The sequence below is a fragment of the Salminus brasiliensis genome, chromosome 11 (assembly GCF_030463535.1).
Source record: "Salminus brasiliensis chromosome 11, fSalBra1.hap2, whole genome shotgun sequence".
Taxonomy (NCBI): Eukaryota; Metazoa; Chordata; class Actinopteri; order Characiformes; family Bryconidae; genus Salminus; species Salminus brasiliensis.
Window position 1 is genome coordinate 33519743 of NC_132888.1, and position 19038 is coordinate 33538780.

A 19038-nucleotide genomic window follows, 5' to 3' on the forward strand; every position below is an offset into this window, starting at 1 on the left:
AGTTATGTGACTCACTCTGAACCCCAGTTACATTACATGGATTTTTTACAAAAAATGTATGGTGATTTATACAAATAAATCTAATACAAGTCAAATGTTTTCTGCCATGGATGCTCCAATGCTTTCATATCATTTTTATGGAACAGTCATAGAATTATGATTCCATAGTATCCTCTGTACCTATTTTGGGGCATGTAAGTCCTTTAATATGAAGTAAAGTTTGTACCAAAACATTCTCAAAATCAGCCTTGGCTTACATTGGTCTACAGTGGAAACCCAATTAAGGGGACATTTCTGAACATAGCACATGTATCTGAAGCCAGCACAGAATGCATCATTTAAATATACATTTTACAGTCTACACTGGTTGCTGACTGCCAGCACGTGGTCAGGATAGTAAAGCTAAATCCATCGTGAAAGCTGTTTCATGTCAAGCTCCACAAGATGTCAAGAATGTGGTGGAAGGGGAATTTTCAAGTTTTTAATACATTTACTGTAGCCAGGGTTGGTGATTTATTTTTGGGGACATAGTTTGATGGACATTTGGGCAGAGGGAATATGTGTTTGTGTGTGTGTGTATGCTTGGCACATTTGCAGATTAAAGTCATGGGGTGTAACATTGTGGCCACCCAGTGCTTGCTGAATGAATAGCCCTCAGAGGCCTGTTTGACTGGTGTCAGGTGTGTATAGATGGTCTCTGAGGCCCTGGCTTGACTAGAAACAGGTGTGTGTCATCCCTGGCTGAAGGATTTGCCTGATAAACATTATTGGAGAACATCTGTCGGCTGTCACAACACAGGGCAGCCAGAGAAGCCCCCCATCCATCAGTCCAGGGGCTCTGTGGTCCCAGCCTGGTTGTCCTACCTGCAACTATGGTCCAGTGCACTTGAGAAATGGTTTAGGGACAGGGCTATGACCGCAACACACAAGCACACACACTGTTCCAGTCAGGTGAGCTGTCAGGGGTGACAGTTGCCCTCATTTTGCTGCATCTTACCCCTCGGAAGAACTGGCCTTACTGCTGGTCTATCCACAATAGCACACATGTAGCACAGGCCTTTAATAGACTTACACATTATGATCACACTGCACGCTCACCCACTATACTTAATAAATTAATTCAATTTACATTGCTCAATTTTGTTTCGTTAAACACTTACGCTAAAGCTTCGATTAAAACACTCAAAACCAAGGAATCAAATCAGAAGTCAGCAGCCCTTTGAGGATCCTGAACTTAATCAGAACAATAGCCGCTTTAAGTCACAAATAATCTTTGCATCTACAACATACTGGTAAATCACACTCATTTTGTCACAAAATGTATGTTTCTTTACATGTATCTCATGTATTTGTGGACACACAATGGGTGCATACTGTATAAGGAGTTACATTTTACGAGACAATAATTAATAAAACTAGTGGTTAAGTATCCAATTACATAAGTACTTAATTGTACTGTCTTCATTGGAAAGTGAACAATTGAAACAAATGTAAGAATAATTTTTTTAAGAAATATTTTATTAAAAGCCCAAAATATTCTTCACTGTAGCACCATTTCACATAGCCTTTGATCAGCAATACAGTATTTGAGTTCATGACAACTCAACACAAATAGAAGTAAATACAAAGTATTCCAGAAGACAAAAACAATTTTGTTTCACATTTCATGTTCGCAGCAAGAAGTCTTTTGTTGAAATTACAATAAGAGTGCTGGTCATTTGTATGGATTAGTGCTGTTTGGCATATAAGCTTTGGTGGATCACTGATCTTGCATTTTCGTTTACACCGGTCCGATTCAGCCAGACAGTTTCCTTTTAACAATTTACACAAAGCCGCACCAACAAATGGGAGTAGTAACTAGATATTTATATGTTTCTGACAGCGCTTTGGGTGCACTGTCACAGATATCACATAACAGGAAATATATAAAGAACTCCAAATCCACACCCATGGTCAACTGGATAGAGTGGACTGCACTACACATTTTTTAACATCATCATTATCATCAGTAACAAAAAAAGGTGTCCCATCTTGATTTACTTGATACTAATTACTTATTACATTAAGCCTTTTGTTTACATGGCATTATGACAAACTGGCTAATTATAGTATCATAGTATAATGGTATATTTAACAGCTCTATGTAATATGTGGAGAAAGACAGACACCCTGAGTGTGTTCTGCTGAACAGAGATTATGCTGAAGGTTATTTTTGTGAAGTGTTTTTTTTTGTTATCCCTTCAGTGGTTTGCAACATTTTTTTAAATATAAGGTTGCACACTTGTATAATGTAATACAGAAATGTGGTGGACCGCCATGGATTAAAAGAGCACAGTTTTTGCAACTTGGGGAAGTGCAACTTGAATGGCATAGAGTTCAGAAATGTGTGCATGAATGTATTTGTACATACACACATTCCTTTTTGGGACAGCTGTCTTTATATGACCAAATTACATTCCAATTTGCATGTATACACACAAACAAAAAAAGACCAAATGAATGGCTGCTGTGCAATTCTTTTTTTAGAGGACAAAGGCGCACATACACAGAAATTCAAGAACTATGAAACTGCTGGTACAGAGCAATTAATTGTAAAATACTTATTTTTAACTTGTGATTACCCCTTTGTGGTTTACCTTGTGACATACACACAAACATCATATAAATGCAGCTGTTGGGGTGCTGTGTTCCAAGCCTTAATGTATTTTCAGTGGTAAAGAGAGCACAGCAGAGTCTGTAGAAATGAGAGAGAACGATCATTCACAAATTGTTTTCTGTAATTCTGTAGCAATTCATTTTAATATTTATTTCAACGCAAATTTTTTCATCATATCGTACTAGCCTTGTGTGTGTGGAGGTTTAACTAAAAACATGAGGTTTAACAAATAAAACATGATTTCTTGTAGCTTAATGCTTCTACAGACTGTTGTACATAAAGTATTGGGTTACTTCATGATGCAGAAGGATATACAATGGGTTCACAGTCAAGAGAAGGAGAAACAGAACAGAACAAGTCATAAGTGATGAGAAGGAGAGAACAAGAGACACAAAAGCAATGGAGGGATAGTAAAGAAAAGAGAACTGTTTGAGCAATAAGGGAGCTTAAAAATGAGAAGCAAATGTGGAAAGTTTTAGGGTGCGCATGGTGTGTGATCTCCGCCCCCTTTCTAACCCACTCTAGAGCAGTACTGGAGATGGGTCAGACACCATGGCACAAAGCAAACTCCACACACACACACACCCTGCTGTGGTTCACTTAGCATAACTGTCAGACACTGGCCAATATGCAGAAAAGAATCTCAACAGTTCAGGGATCCAGTCACTTATTCTCTCTCTCTCTCTCTCTCTCTCTCTCTCTCTCACTCACAAACACACACACACACACACACACACACACACACACACACACACACTGCAGACTGCTTGAGTAAAGATGCCAGTTGTTCTGTATGATGAACAGAGAGAGAGAGGGGAAAGATAGAATTGCAGAAAAGAGCAGTTCTGGAAACATATGGTCTTAATGAAAAAAGAGGAAAGGATGTATAGGGTGTTTCTGACTTCCCCAGTGGCTTTTACCGGCAATGAACATCAACACACACACACACACACACACACACACACACACACACTCCTACCTTCACAGGTGGGTCCGAGCCAGGTGACTGGACAAATACAGTGTCCATTGCGCTGGTCACACTGTCCTCCATGAGTGCAGCGGCACTGCAGAGAACAACTGGGACCATACCATCCACTTGCACACTCTAAAAAGGTGAGAGAGAGAGGAAGGGGAAGATACATGATTTCTATTTTATATTTCACATTATTTGTCATCAGTCACTTTGTCAATAAGTAGTTCAAAGTTCAAGTTCAAAGTTTTTTTTGTTACACACATAGTTATACACATTACATCTAGCAAATGCTTTGATAACTGTCTCACATGAAACAACAGGATACAATATAAGAGGATTTCTTTTTTTGTGAGGATTTTTCCACTGTTTTGAGAATTTCCCCACTGTGGGACTAATAAAGGATTATCTTATCTTATCTTAAGGAAGAATATATAAATTAAGATAAGCAAAGAAAATGCAAATTTGTCAAATAAAATAACCTAAATTAAAAATACAATATCTACAGAGACAATGACAAATATATAAGAAGAAAACTTTATATATAATGTTATATAACTTATATATAAAATGTTATATATAAAAAACTTATATAACATGTAGTCAACAGTTTAATAGGAAATTCTGCAGAACCTAGGGGCAAGTCCCTTAGGTGGACTGTAGAACCTACAGCAAACAGTATAATTACATAATTAACCCCTCCCAGTGTCCAGGTGAGTCAGGTGAGTGTTGTGTGGAACAGATGTGTGATGGCATCATCTATAGAGCTATTCTGGAGGTGTGCAAACTGTAATGGGTCCATGGATTTTGGCAGTGAAGTCATAGTCATTGAGGCAGGCTGGCAGAGTTTTTTTTTTAGGACAAGGACAATGATGGACTGTTTGAAGCATGTTGGAATGATGGCCAGCGCTGGGGAGGTGTTAAAGATGTTTGCACATACTGGAACACATTGAAAAGCACAGGCTTTGAGTGCTTGACTGCTAATACCGCCTGGTCCCACTGCCATCTAGGTATTCACTCCCTTGAACGCCATCCACACGTCTCCCTCCATGACAAAGAACAACATACTACCGCCCTCTGCACCAGTACTTCACGCTTCAGCCTTTGTTAACATTTAGGCATAAGAAAGATGGCGGCATGGTCTGACTTGCAAAACGGGGCAGGTGATGGTAAAAGTTTGGCACTTCATGGCACTGTTTAAAATTTGCAGTGCTATGATGCCCAACCATGAACAAAGAAGCAAGAAGCACAGTGTCCTGGTGATGTGTCTGAAACTAGGTGAATCTCAGTAAGCTCTCACAGTGCGGTGTCTGTGTGTTGGCCTGAGATCAGGATATAGATAATGGCACAACCTGTCGCAAAAGAGAAATTCCTGGGGTAGAAGTCATGTCTTGCCACATCAACTGTGAATCTGTTTAAGAACAGTTTGGCACAAAAAAGCAAAAAATGATCACAAAAGGTAACCCTGGATGACAAACAAAGTAAAAACTCTACTCAAGGCTGGGCAACAAGCCCTCCAGGGCTACACAGTGCTGCCAGAACCAATCTGAAGAAAGGCATGAGGGAGGCTAAAGAGGCCTACAAGAAGAAGACAACTCATGGTGGGTGTGGCAAGGCACCCAGCCAATAACTAACTGAACTGTTTCTTTGTTCGCAATGAGGTGACGGCAGCAGAAACAAACAGCACCTCCATCAACCTCCAAGAGCCTGTACATCAACAAGGACAGTGTAGAAAGGCTCCCTCTGAAAAGGAGCTCTTTAAAGGGTCAGTGCTACTGCCAAGATGATCACTGGTTGGACTTTTTCTTTCGCTGCCTTAATAAAGCAGCCAACCTATACCATATCAGACATCACCTCTGGGAGATGCATCAAATCACGATCAAACAGACTTCTACCTCAGGGCCATACGTGAGCTAAACACTGCCAAACACTGTTAGAGACCTGTGTGAATTCAGCACAACATATGTTTACATATATGTTTAAATTCCAATTACACCTTAGTATGTAAATATTCGTATTTCTCAATTATAGAATCACTACAGTTCTGTAAATGTGCAATATCCCCAGTGAAATATTTCACAGCTGTTACAAAACTAAATTTAACATATCATCATATGCATTATATCTATTGCTTGTTTGTAGAGCCACTGCTTTCCAGCAATAACAGAACAGTGTGTGTGCATGCATGCATTTGTGTATATTCCGAGATGCACAAATATACACAAATGCATGCATGCACACACAGACAGAATTGCATGTCTTTCAGGGCAAACCCCATGATACAAATGGGGAATCTGACCAATTTTGAAATCCAGGAGTCTGTAACAGCATCTGTTTTGTCCCTGCTATGGACAACATCACTAAATCACTTTATACAACAGGAATAGACATAAACATACATATTTATATTTAACTCCACTCTCTCTCAGACTATACCTGTCTCATAAATGTACATATCAGAGAATTTCTACAGATCCCTCCTGTCTTTATATATTCTGTATTTTGTTTATATTTTGTGTGTATTTTGTATTTATTTAATATAATTTTTATATAAATTTATTTTAATATGTTTAGTATGTATATAGTTTTGTCCTCCTGTAGAGCATCAACCTGAGCCTCACCACAAGCATTTCAATGCATAAATGTCTTGAGATGTTGTGCAAATGACAAATAAACCTGAAACTTGAAGTACCTTTATTACAGTACTCCCCAGCCTTCCCCAGGGGGCAAAGGCACTGGCCTGTGATCGGATCACAAGGGATTCCGTCAACACACTTACACTGATGTACACAGCCCACACCGAAGTGGCCCACTGCACATCCTGTAAACACACACACGCACACACAATAGTATTAAGAGCATGCTCAGCATCTGTTCTGTACTGCAATCTGAAACTGACTTAGGAATGGGCAGTAAGACCACAGAGCACATACACATGCAGCAGGCATTCTATATGAGATCAAATAACTGCGGCTGCCTGGCACACACTCACGGCATTGCAATGCATCAGGAACTCATTAGAGAGTACAAAAATCTGATCAAACAACCACCTCTGGCAAGCAACCATAAGACACAATCGCAGCATGTATACACACATTTACAAACACCTCTGCATATGACTGCTAAGTTTTTTTTGTAATAATTGGGGACACCTTCTTATATACTCGATTGCAGTAATATATTCTCTAAAAAAAAATCATAAATTTCTCCTTTATTCTCTCAGATGCACACACATAACACGGTCATTTAAGAACTGAATTAACAGCACCAGATCTCACAAACTCTTACATCATACAAATAAACTATAAACTATTAATTTGTCAACAACAACAAATCATAGGTAAAAAGGTGTTCAGAGCAAACCAATCAAACAAAAGTAACCTATTGGGGACAAATGCCCACTTTAACACATTTAATGTTTTTGATATGTGCAGCCATTCAGGCCTGGAAAAGAAATGTGGCATTATTTAGCATTATTTAGCTTTCCCCAATATATACTTACATGCCACCTCGCTTGAATTAGATACAGACATTGGGATGTGTTACAGACATGGGAAGTGTTAGATCATGTGCACAATTTTTTGGCCAAAATTTGTAAATGAAACAATGCACTGAAATGATCCAATCAATGGAAATAATGATAGTCCCACAGGCAAGCTGTCCCATCTAAGGTAGACCCTCTTACTCGAACTGTGAATTTCATACTGTAGTGTGAATTGAGCTGTGATCTTCGTCGCTGTTACACACCTATGCCCCTAAAACTTAACACCATGGAAAACACATTGACGAACATTACACGTTTGTTAATGCAACATTTAAGTAATGGACATGTATTATTTAAAGCCAAAAAATACAAAACAAATAATTTGACTTTCATTGGAAGTGGGTTACTTACGCTTTTGACAGTGGTCACCATTGTATCCTGGAGGACACATGCACCGTCCGGTTACGTGATTACACATGTTTCCTTGAAAGCAGTTACAGAGCTGTAAACAGAGCTTGCCAAAGAAACCAGCAGGGCATTCTGGGAGAGATGTGGAGATGAAATTTAATATTTATAATCGAGTAATACTTCAGTAAAATGTGTATTGATTTAAAAACGTTCTTAAGCAAATATTTTGTGTGAAACACTAAGCAGTTAGACTTTACAGAATTAAGGGTAGAGAGAGAAAGAAAGTGTGTATGTGTGTGTGTGTGTGTGTGTGTGTGAGAGAGAGAGAGAGAGAGAGAGAGAGAGAGAGAGAGAGAGAGTGAACACAGACAACTCACGATGGTGGCAGGTGGGACCATAATATCCATCTGCACAGGTGCATGAACCGGTAAACCGGTCACATGTTCCATTATTCTGACACACACACTCCTGCTCACAGTTAGCTCCAAACTGGCCTGAGACACATGCTACAGAAATGCATGAATATATACACTGTAGATAATTATACATATTTTTTAAACATCACATATAGTCCGCCCCATTATACTTATTCTTTTTTTATATAATTGGTATATTTGTAATCTATGTACAGACACAAACTTGTAATAAAGTCACTAACTTTACACAGAGTCTAAACTTATGGTTTATTTTTTGTGCCGTTCTGCACAGTTACTGCATGTTTGTTTACCTTCCTCACAATGTCTCCCAGTCCAACCCAGTCCACATCTGCAGGTTCCATCAGCAAGGTCACATACACCTCCATTTACACACGCACACATACTGCGACACTGTATTCCATAACGTCCCCTGGGGCACACTAAAGTTCAGAAGAGTGTCAGGTTAGCTTCAAAGTAATGCATCATGTATTACATTTTATAGCAGAACAGCTTCATGCTTTACTCTATTATACTAAATTACTGTTCATGAAAGAAGCAATTGCAATCAACATACATGTAGATTTCTTAAATTCCTTAGTGTAAATGATCATTGTAGATTAAAAACTAAATAGGGATTTGTGTTAAAACAATGCCCGTTTCCTACTTAGTTCTCTACCATAGTGGTGGTGCACTGTTATGAACTCCAGAGTACAAAAAAAGTCCAAACAGGCTTCTTCAACTACCACCCAGAGAACATATATACAGTATGTACAGTCATGCCCGAAAGTATTCATACCCCTGTCAAAGTTTGACTTAAATTTACTTTTATTTAACCAGAAATTATATTTTTGCCTGGAAATGACACAGGCATCTCCCAGGAGATAACACGATGATGTACAAGAGGCATCATTGTGGGAAAAAATATTTCTCAGCTTTTATACACATTTGAACAAAAAGTGGCATGTCCAAAATTATTCATACCCTTCTCAATAATTAATAGAAAAGCCTTTATTGGCTATTACAGCAATCAAACGCTTCCTGTAATTGCTGACCAGCTTTTTGCATGTCTCCACTGGTATTTTTGCCCATTCATCTTTAGTGATGAGCTCCAACTCTTTGAGGTTTGAGGGTCTCCTTGCCATCACCCTGATCTTTAGCTCCCTCCACAGATTCTCAATTGGATTCAAGTCAGGACTCTGGCTGGGCCACTGCAAAACGTTAATGTTTTTGTCTGCTAACCATTTCTTCACCACTTTGGCTGTGTGTTTTGGGTCGTTGTCGTGCTGTCCACCGGTTCCCAAGGCCAAGTTTCTCTGCAGACTGCCTGATGTTGTTGTTGAGAATCTTGATGTATTGCTCTTTTTTTCATGGTGCCAGTTACTGCGATCAAGTTCCCTGGTCCATTGGCTGAAAAACACCCCCAAAACATTAGGTTCCCACCACCATGTTTGACAGTGGGGATGGTGTTCTTAGGGTTGAAGGCTTCTCCTTTTTTACGTCAAATGGTGCACACATCATTGTGGCCAAACAATTCAATTTTTGTTTCATCTGACCATAAAACAGAACACCAGAAGTCTTCTTCTTTGTCCAGATGAGCATTTGCAAAGGTCAAGCGGGCTTTTGTGTGCCTTTTCTGGAGAAGTGGTGTCCTCCTTGGCCTGCGTCCGTGGAACCCAGCAGTGTGCAGTGTCCGTTGAACTGTCTGCCTTGAGATGTCGCCACCAGCAGAGTCCAGATTCACCAGGATGGCCTTGGTGGTGATCCTTGGATTTTTCTTCACCTCTCTCACTATTCTCCTGGCCAGCACAGGTGTCACTTTTGGCTTCCGACCACATCTTCTGAGATTTTCCACAGTGCGGAACTTCTTGTATTTTTTAATAATACTTTGCACTGTAGCCACTGGAACTTGAAAACATTTTGATATGGCTTTATAGCCCTTTCCTGACTTGTGAGCGGCCACAATGCACAGCCGCAGGTCCTTAGTGAGCTCCTTTGTCTTAGCCATGACTGTCCACAAACCAACTGCAGAGAGCTGCTGTTTTTCTCCTGTTGAGTTGATTAAAACAGCTGTTCCCAATGAATCAGGGTAATTAGGATGCTTTAAAACAGCTTGGACTATTTGGAATGGTATAGAACTTTGGATTTTCCCATATACTGTGACAGTTTTCAAAGGGTATGAATAATTTTGGACATGCCACTTTTTGTTCAAATGTGTATAAAAGCTGAGAAATACTTTTTCCCACAATGATGCCTCTTGTACATCATCGTGTTATCTCCTGGGAGATGCCTGTGTCGTTTCAAGGCAAAAATATAACTTCTGGTTAAATAAAAGTAAATTTAAGTCAAACTTTGCCATGGGTATGAATACTTTCGGGCATGACTGTATATACACACACATACATACATACATAATACATACACACACACACACAAACACACAGAGACATATACATGCATACATATACATGCATATATAATTACCAACTTTCTATACCCTGTTATAGTGGCAGGCAGACATGTACACACACGTGCACATATTCAAGTTTACTTAAGCCCAAGATCATTAACAAGATGGCAACAAGGATATAATTTGGCAGCAAAACAAAAGAATAATCAGTTTCTGTGGGTAAATTAGGCTGAGAGAAACAATAAAGTAAATCACTTTGATTTCCCTGCTATTTATTTGTTTCCTTGGCAGTGCTGTTGAAACGGAATAGAGACTGAGCTACTTGCAGTCATACACTAAAGTAGTGGCACGTCCACAGACATATGTTTGAAGTACTTTTGAGCTAGGATTTGAAGAAAATGAAAGAGAGAAAAAAGATGTTGGTCTTGGAAAGTCCCATTTTGTTAACATGGCGGTGGCGGAACGGGTAATAAAAACAAAAAGATTAGGAATGTAATGGTGCTTCTGTTCTTCTGGTCAGACGCCTGTATTGCATTCCTGCCACACAGGAAACGGAGAGCATTTGTTAACAAAACTAAATATTGTTAATAGGGGATGCGAAAGTACAAGAAGGGGGGGGGGAATCCCTCACTTTCAGAGTGTAATTTTATCTAATTATATATATATATATATATATATATATATATATATATATATATATATATATACCAGAACGTTTAACTAATTATTGTGTTATCATCATTAGAAAAAGTCAGGTGTAATTTTATAAATTCTCATCAAGGAGTCTTATAAAACTCCTCAAACCTTCTGATGACAGAAAGTCTCTGCTGACATGTCATAACAATGACAATAATAATAATAATCTTAATTTATAGCGCACTTCTATACATGCAGCAGCTCTACAAAAAGAAAGAGAAAAACATTAGCAACTTACATCTACATACATACATACAAAACCACAGACACATCTGCCAATACAATTAAAGCAGTGTCATCTAAGTACTTTACATACACACTCAGCAGTGACGGGTGAGGGGCCCGTCAGAAAGAGACTAAGAACACAGACTTGTGGAGCTCCAGTGTTCATAGTGGATAAGAAGTGGTGGAAAATTCAGATACTGGAGTATGAAAGTATGAAGAGATCTCTGGCAAAGTGACCTGGTATCTCTAGATGCTGGAGCAGAGAGTGGAGAAGACATACCACAACATCCTCTCTTCCCCATTTAGCTCCATAGGCAAACTGGTGAAGATTCAGCGGTGATCTAAACAGGTGTAATTTTTTAAATTATAGAAGTTGCATTTTGGCGGTAATGTTCCAGAGTCCTGATGAACTCTGTGAAAAATTATTAGAGGACAGGTGAAAGCTCCATAGCACAGACCTTAAGCAATCTCGCTTAAATTCCATCTGGTCCTGAAACATTATTTATAGTAGACATTATCTTGTGTGAAGGGAGGGGCAAAACATGCTGAGCCTGATTTGGGTCTACATCACATTCCCCCTCATCACCCCCCCCATGGTCATTTGTTTTATTATTGCTAGTGCATTGTTTTATATATTTTTTTAATCCTGAAAAGCTTGTTGCATGTTCATTGTACTGTTCCAGTCTTTCCTTGTATTTCAATAATTCTTTACTGCACAGCTAATGCTTTTAGAGAAACCCATTCGCTGCAATTGTGCAAGTGCGTCTTTAGACCAGTGCTTGGCACTGTAGATGCTGGGCTTTTGGTGCTTGAGTACTTTCTACAATAGTAGACAATTCTCTTAGGAGTTAAATGGACGGGAAAAAAATATTTCCAAAAGTATTTTCCATATTTGGGGTGCAGATTCTATTATAGATCTTTATGTTCATGCATAATCTGTTATTTACATAAACACAGAGCCCACCACATCTTCCCTTGATGGATCCTCTAGTTCGGTGCTTTTGTAAGATTATTGGTTACTGAGACCGACCTCAGCATCAGGTCTCGGTCAAGTAGACTAAACAGGCTTTCTTAAAGGCTATTACCACACACTGCCCTTTTCAGATTCATCATTGAAATAAAATAAAATAAAAGTTGAAATAAAATAAAAGTGCAGAAAGAAAAGTGAGTGATAAAAAAATAAAAAATAAAACTGACACTGTAAGTTATTTTTTCTCCAAGAATCCCACAGATCTAGAAGCCTTTTACAAGCAGAATGGGTCGAAATCCTTCAAACCAAAATTGAAAGACTTATTGCAGGGTGCCCAAAATGTTTTGCATTAAATAAATTAAATAAATGTATAATCGTCTTTACCTTTATGTCTTTTCAAAATAGGTCATCTTTTACTCGCCTAACTACTCAGAGTAAAAAAACATTTACCAGGAGTGCCCAAAATCCATCATCATCATTTTCATTATTGTTACCACCACTACTGTGACTATAACAGTACACCTAATCATAAAAGACCATTACTTTTTATCAATAATTTATAAGTGGTTTATAAATTAGAGGAGGCCGGGTCCCCCCTTGTGAGTTTTGGTTCCTGCAAAGGTCTCTTTCTCCAGCCTTCAGTGCTTTGAGCGATCAGATTACAGATCAGCAAACGGGTTTACCACCTTGTTCACAGGTCTTCCCTGTTCTTCCTGGAGTGCAGGTACACCTTCCAGTCACTGGGTGGCAGTGTCCTCCCTCTCCACACAAACACACCTTTGCACAGTCCTTTCCATAGTGCCCTGCTGGACAGTCTAATGCACAAAAAAACAAAGTATACTGCTGACTGTTAATATAAAAAACACAAAGAAGATATATCATAGAAGGTTTACCAATTTATAAACAATAGACTAAAAATCTGCCTCTCATTAGAGCTACACTATCCAGGTAAGACAACAATTACATTGAATCTGTCTTGGTAGTAGTTCACACTACGACAAACTAATTAAATGTATATACACACAATATATATATATATATATAGGTGCTACAGAAGGTTCTTTGAGCAAGGACATAAAAAAACATGTTTGGTTCCATAAAGTACCATTTTAAAAACAGATTTGATAAAGCACCAAGAGAATGCATCTCAGAGAAAGTTTCACTTGATGCATCACTCAAATGACCATTAGTAGCACCTTTATTTTTAAGAGTGTAGTTAAATAGAAAGCGGACCAGAATAGCAGGGGAAAAAATCCTCAGAGTCACAATTAACAGTGCTAGCAAATAAGAGAATGAACTCGTTGTGGCTGCCTTTTAAACAAGATTCTACTAAAGCCATTCCTCGTAAGCACCAGAAATGCAATCAATGGGACAAGGAGACAATGAATACAAGTCTAAGACCATGGTTGATTCACAGTCTAGTGAGCTTAATGCTTGCTAGCAAAGTAGCTATGGCCTAGGATGGTCATCTATTTTGGGCCCTGCGGTTGGACTTCTAGATCTGAAGTCACAATTACACAGATGTGTGGTGCTAGATGGTGAGGTGCTAGATTTTTAAGTAAGTAAGTAAAGTCTTTTTATAGATCACATTTAACAAAACAGTGTTGACAAAAGCGCTGTACAAATTTAGGCATCACTTTACTTAGATGATCTATTATAGATGCTTGGTAGATGCTCACCAGACATTCAACTGCATATGGGTAAAATGCAACTAAACTCTAAGTTGAATTTAAATGACTGTCTATTGAATGTAACCCTGCACTTAACCCTAACCCTAATTTTAACCATCCCCTTAAATAACCCCTAAATCCTAACATTAACCTTGATCTAAACCTTATACCTAACCCTAAAAGGGTAAGGTTAGGGTTTGGTGTAGGATTACATTCAACAGACAATCATTTACATTCAACTTAGATTTCAGTTACATTTCATTGATCTTCAGTTAAATGTTTGTAGAATATCAGGTGGGAATATACAAGGCATCTACAATGGGCCATCCAAGTAGACTGTTACTGAGATAAAATAAAACTTTGTAAAGCATAGTTAAAATGACATAGTAAAAAGAGGAACAGTCAACAGTAACTGGTCTGTAGACCTTAAATATCTTTGGGCAGAGTCATTCAGTGATATGACCATACTCACCCATGTAAATAAAGAGTAAAAATACAAACAAAAGTACTTTTAATGGAGCCTTGCAATGGACAGGAAACCAGTGAAGGTAAACTTGCTGTGATGAGCCCCTTTCTTGGTGTCAATATTAAATTTTGTACAAGCTGCAAACATGCCACTGACTTTCTGTTTATGCCCAGGTACAAGGAGTTACAATAGTCCATGTAAGATGAGATCAAATCAGGAATGAATGAATTTGCTGATCCAATCTGAGATGTGGGTCAAAAATGGCACCCATGCTGAATCTAAGCTTGACATATTTAGCCAATGCTTTTATTAGGGTTGCAATCAAACTGTAAAAAGGAAGTTCAGAAGCAGAATGGACAAGCTATGTCTACAGATTATTTGTTGCACTTACATACTTTATTCAATGCTTTATATTTCCTGTAACATTGTTAAATAACTTTGTAGTCTGAATTCAATTCAATACTCTTGTTGTGTTGATATTTATATTTGTTGCTTTACTTTTTTTATTAATCTTGAAACACTATATAATTTATTTTTTTGTACTGTCTTTCTTTCAGTTATACAACAGTGTATGTTATAAATAGAACTAAAATTCACTGTGCAGCAGTGTGCTGTTGCATTTTTTGTTCTATTTATGTTCCATGTAACATGGTGATAAAGTTTTTGCTTCTACAAACAATACGATTATTTGCAATGCACACAACTGATTTGCATCACCTAGGTGCCTTTGCAGACTTGCTACCTTTTTTGACACAACCTAAATCAGAAAGTTACACAATCCACCTCAGCTAACTTCAAAACTATCTTCTTTAGAAAAAATCTTCTTGAGGTGAGAGGAGAAAATCAAGCTGTACATCCGTGTCAGCAATTGGTGCATCTTGAAGTAGCTGAATGCATTCACTGAAAGAGGTCTCCATAAAAATTACTTATAAAGTGTATCTAACTGGGTTAGACTGGGTTTCTATTATTTATGTGACAACACTGTACAGTGTGCATTTCAAACACTATAAAAGGACAAAGGTTAATGTGGTGTTCTAATGTATCACATGACACTACTGGCAATAGTTTTACGGTAGCTTAGCAAATTTAAGCCTTAAACAATTCTTGCATTGGCAGACAGAGCAGAGTAAATATACCCATAAAGTATATGCATATAAAGTATTTTCACTACAATGCATCTTCCTTAACTCTACAGTACCTGTACAGTATGCTTTTCAAATACTATTCAAGGACTGCATTTGCTATGTTGTTGTTTGTGTCCTGAGAGTCATGTGTGCATTTCAAACACTATAAAAGGACAAAGGTTAATGTGGTGTTCTAATGTATCACATGACTGTAACTAACACTACTATAGGCAATAGTTTTACGGTAGCTTAGCAAATTTAAGCCTTAAACAATTCTTGCATTGGCAGACAGAGCAGAGTAAATATACCCATAACGTATATGCATTTAAAGTATTTTGCACTACAATGCATCTTCCTTAACTCTACAGTAACTGTACAGTATGCATTTCAAATACTATTCAAGGACTGCATTTGCTATGTTGTTGTTTGTGTCCTGAGAGTCATATGGCTATGGGTCTGAAAGGATGTGTAGCTGTCAGGAAGCTCTTATTGAGACAACAATGCAAGTTGGGTTTGCTTGTGCCATTGTTCTACTACAAAGGGAAATTTGTCTTGGTGAGGGCAAACATGTAGAACATGTAACAAACAGACTAGACAAACACAGACTGCTAACAAGTGTTTGAACTAGAGGACTAGGGGGAAGAGAAAAATTAGAAATTAATAAACTAATGCCCTTTTAGTGTAAAATACTTTATACGGATATTCTTTATGAATATGTTATGAATATGTTATGCAGGAATTGTTCAGCAAAACTACCTTAAAGCTATTGCTAATAGTAGTGCTAGTTACAGACATGTGAAAAATTAGAACACCCCATGAACCTTTGTCCTTTTTAACATATTTAACATGTTATATTATATACAGCAACACTGAGAGATGGAGGTAATGTAACTAAACACACAAAAGTAAAACAACCTTTAGTAAAATATAAGAATGTATGCTAACCACGTATGAATTGTATAATTATGAGTATGATTTTAAAACTACAGTACAGAAGAAAACATGAATGATATAAATCTGTTCATCTAAACTGAATAACAAAATTATATTTCCTAGGAAGCAACTCCTTGCATTTTTGGAATTTGTTTGATCTTTAAATGTTTGATTTTGCAAAAAGTTAAGAGTTAAGTATCATATTATGAAACATACTGATGTTGCAGTTGGCTCCCACGTAACCTGGTTGGCACAAGCAGGTGCCAGTTTTAAAATCACAGTGTCCACCATTGGCACAACGGCATCTTTTTTTACAGCTGGGTCCATAGGTTCCCTCTCTGCACTCTGACAGGGACAAACACACAGACACACACATGCATGTGCACATACATACACACACACACACACAGACACAAATTATTGAGGGACCTGTTCCAAGATAAGCTATATATTTGTGAACTCTATGTCAGTGGAGATCTTATGTTGAACCCACGTTGTAACTAACATTGCTTCAAAATATGCTATACTTAAATACAGTGCTACTGGATGATATGGTAGCTTACTGAGCTGACAATGTTTGCCATAGTAGCCAGGTGGACAAGTGCATCTGCCGGAGACATGGTGACACAGCTGATGAGATCCAGAACATACACACTCCCGAGAACAGTTCGGTCCATACCTGCCCTGTACACAGACTTTACAAACAGCCAATCAGGGAGAAGAAATCAACATGACAGCATTTATATAATGTCATAAATTGCATACAGTGTCACAGTTACCATAGAAAATTCAGTCAGAATTAAATATGCTTAATTAATATCAGACATGGAAAAAACTGTGAGTCACCACTGTAAAAAGAGGCAAAGTTTCAAAGTGACAGCTTTGTCAGAAATTGACAGCTAGAAAAAATGGATCCATTAAAGCATGAATTGTAATGGAGATAACTGCATTTCTATCATTGCTACTACAGGCTCAGTGTGTTGGCTACTGCACTATGTGAAATTCTGATATTATGCAGAGTCAGTCCACGTGTTTTGCGATTCGTCTTCACTGCAGTGAATTACACTCTCCACTAGTAGGGGAGCCCAGGAGCAAACAATACCAATTCTCACAAAATTCTGATTTAAAGTTTTAAAACTGAGAATGTAAGTGAATGATTAAATGAATAAGATTTGAATTTTCTAAAGCAAGTTTGTTCTGGCATCAGCCCCACTTTCTAAGATGTATTTTCAATTCAATGTTATTATATTTTAATCCAAGTCATTGTGGTGATTTTTGCCACATTATTAAGAACCAAATGGAGACATAAGGGATTTACACAAGAGTGATGATTAGAATTATATTCCTTTTAGACTGCAAAATAAAATTCCAAGTAGCTTTTCTCTAGCCTTTGAAAAAAAAAACTAATTATAATCAGACCTCTTTTAACAATAGTAAATTCATCCCGCTTGTATGTACCCAAAATCCTTAAATTAGCAGTCATAAAACCTTTAATCAAGAAACCAAATTTTGAAGCTAGCTTACTGTCTAATTATAGACTCATTTCTAACTTAACATTTCTATCCAAAATATTAGACAAATCTGTGGCCCAACAACTCTGATCATACCTGAGTAAGAATGAATGAATATCTGAATCCAAATTGAGACAGCCTTAGTGAAAATAATAAATGGCTATGTATTCTCATTAGCTTTACTCAACCTCAGTGCAGCCTTTGATACGATTGATCACACCTTTCTTTAAGAAAGGTTAGAAAACATGGTCGGAACCACAGATAAATCTAAATTAAAGAAAATTGAGGATTGTGTAAAGTATGTAGAACGCTGGATGTCACACAACTTCCTTCTCCTAACCAGTAACAAAACAGAGGTAATGTTAAACTTGGCTGATTTTTCTGGTATTCTTGGTCCAGCAGCTAAAATTCTTGGCGTCATATTCGATTCAGACCTAATTTGACCAATATATAGCTAATATACTAGGACAGCCTTTCTACATCTTAGAAACATTGCCAAGCCTTAGCTTATCCTTATCTCTACACAATACAGAAATTATTGTCAGCAGGGGGAAGAGCCTTTTCTCATAAAATGACAAGATGCAGTCTCAATCTTCAAGTCTAGGATGAAAATCATCTGCCACCCAGAACCAACTGCACAACCTACCTACCCATCCTACCACTGCTACCTGTCTAACGACCTTATTATTACTATACTTACTCTTACGATCACTGCACTGCTTCTGTTTATGTTGTTGATCATGTTACTGATTCTTGATTCTGTAAAGCTGGTTTGTGATAATACCAGTTGTATTATGCGCTACACACACACACACACACACACATATTCATATATATCTATTGTGCAAGTTCTCCCACTTAATAAATTGAGAGAGGCCTGTAATTAACATCATAGGTAGACCTCAACTATGAGAGACAAAATGAGAAAAAAAAATCAGAAAATCACATTGTCTGATTTTTTAAGAATTTATTTGCAAATAATGGTGGAAAATAAGTATTTGGTCACCTACAAACAAGCAAGATTTCTGGCTGTCACAGACCTGTAACTTCTTCTTTAAGAGGCTTCTCTGTCCTCCACTTATTACCTGTATTAGTGGCACCT

At 37.8% G+C, this 19038-nt stretch overlaps 1 protein-coding gene across 1 annotated transcript in view; it reads right to left on the reverse strand.

The window, feature by feature from the left end:
• Nucleotides 1-1535: 1535 nt before the first annotated feature.
• Nucleotides 1536-19038, reverse strand: part of egfem1 (EGF-like and EMI domain containing 1) — a 66473-nt gene continuing 48970 nt past the window's right edge. Inside the window, exons 18-26 of the mRNA XM_072690914.1 lie at nt 16989-17120; nt 16642-16770; nt 12919-13047; nt 8246-8374; nt 7896-8024; nt 7522-7650; nt 6319-6447; nt 3636-3761; nt 1536-2734 (exon numbers count right to left, since the gene is read on the reverse strand). Coding sequence (XP_072547015.1) covers nt 2697-2734; nt 3636-3761; nt 6319-6447; nt 7522-7650; nt 7896-8024; nt 8246-8374; nt 12919-13047; nt 16642-16770; nt 16989-17120 — 1070 coding nt within the window. The 3' untranslated portion in view covers nt 1536-2696. The remainder of the gene's footprint in view (nt 2735-3635; nt 3762-6318; nt 6448-7521; nt 7651-7895; nt 8025-8245; nt 8375-12918; nt 13048-16641; nt 16771-16988; nt 17121-19038) is intronic.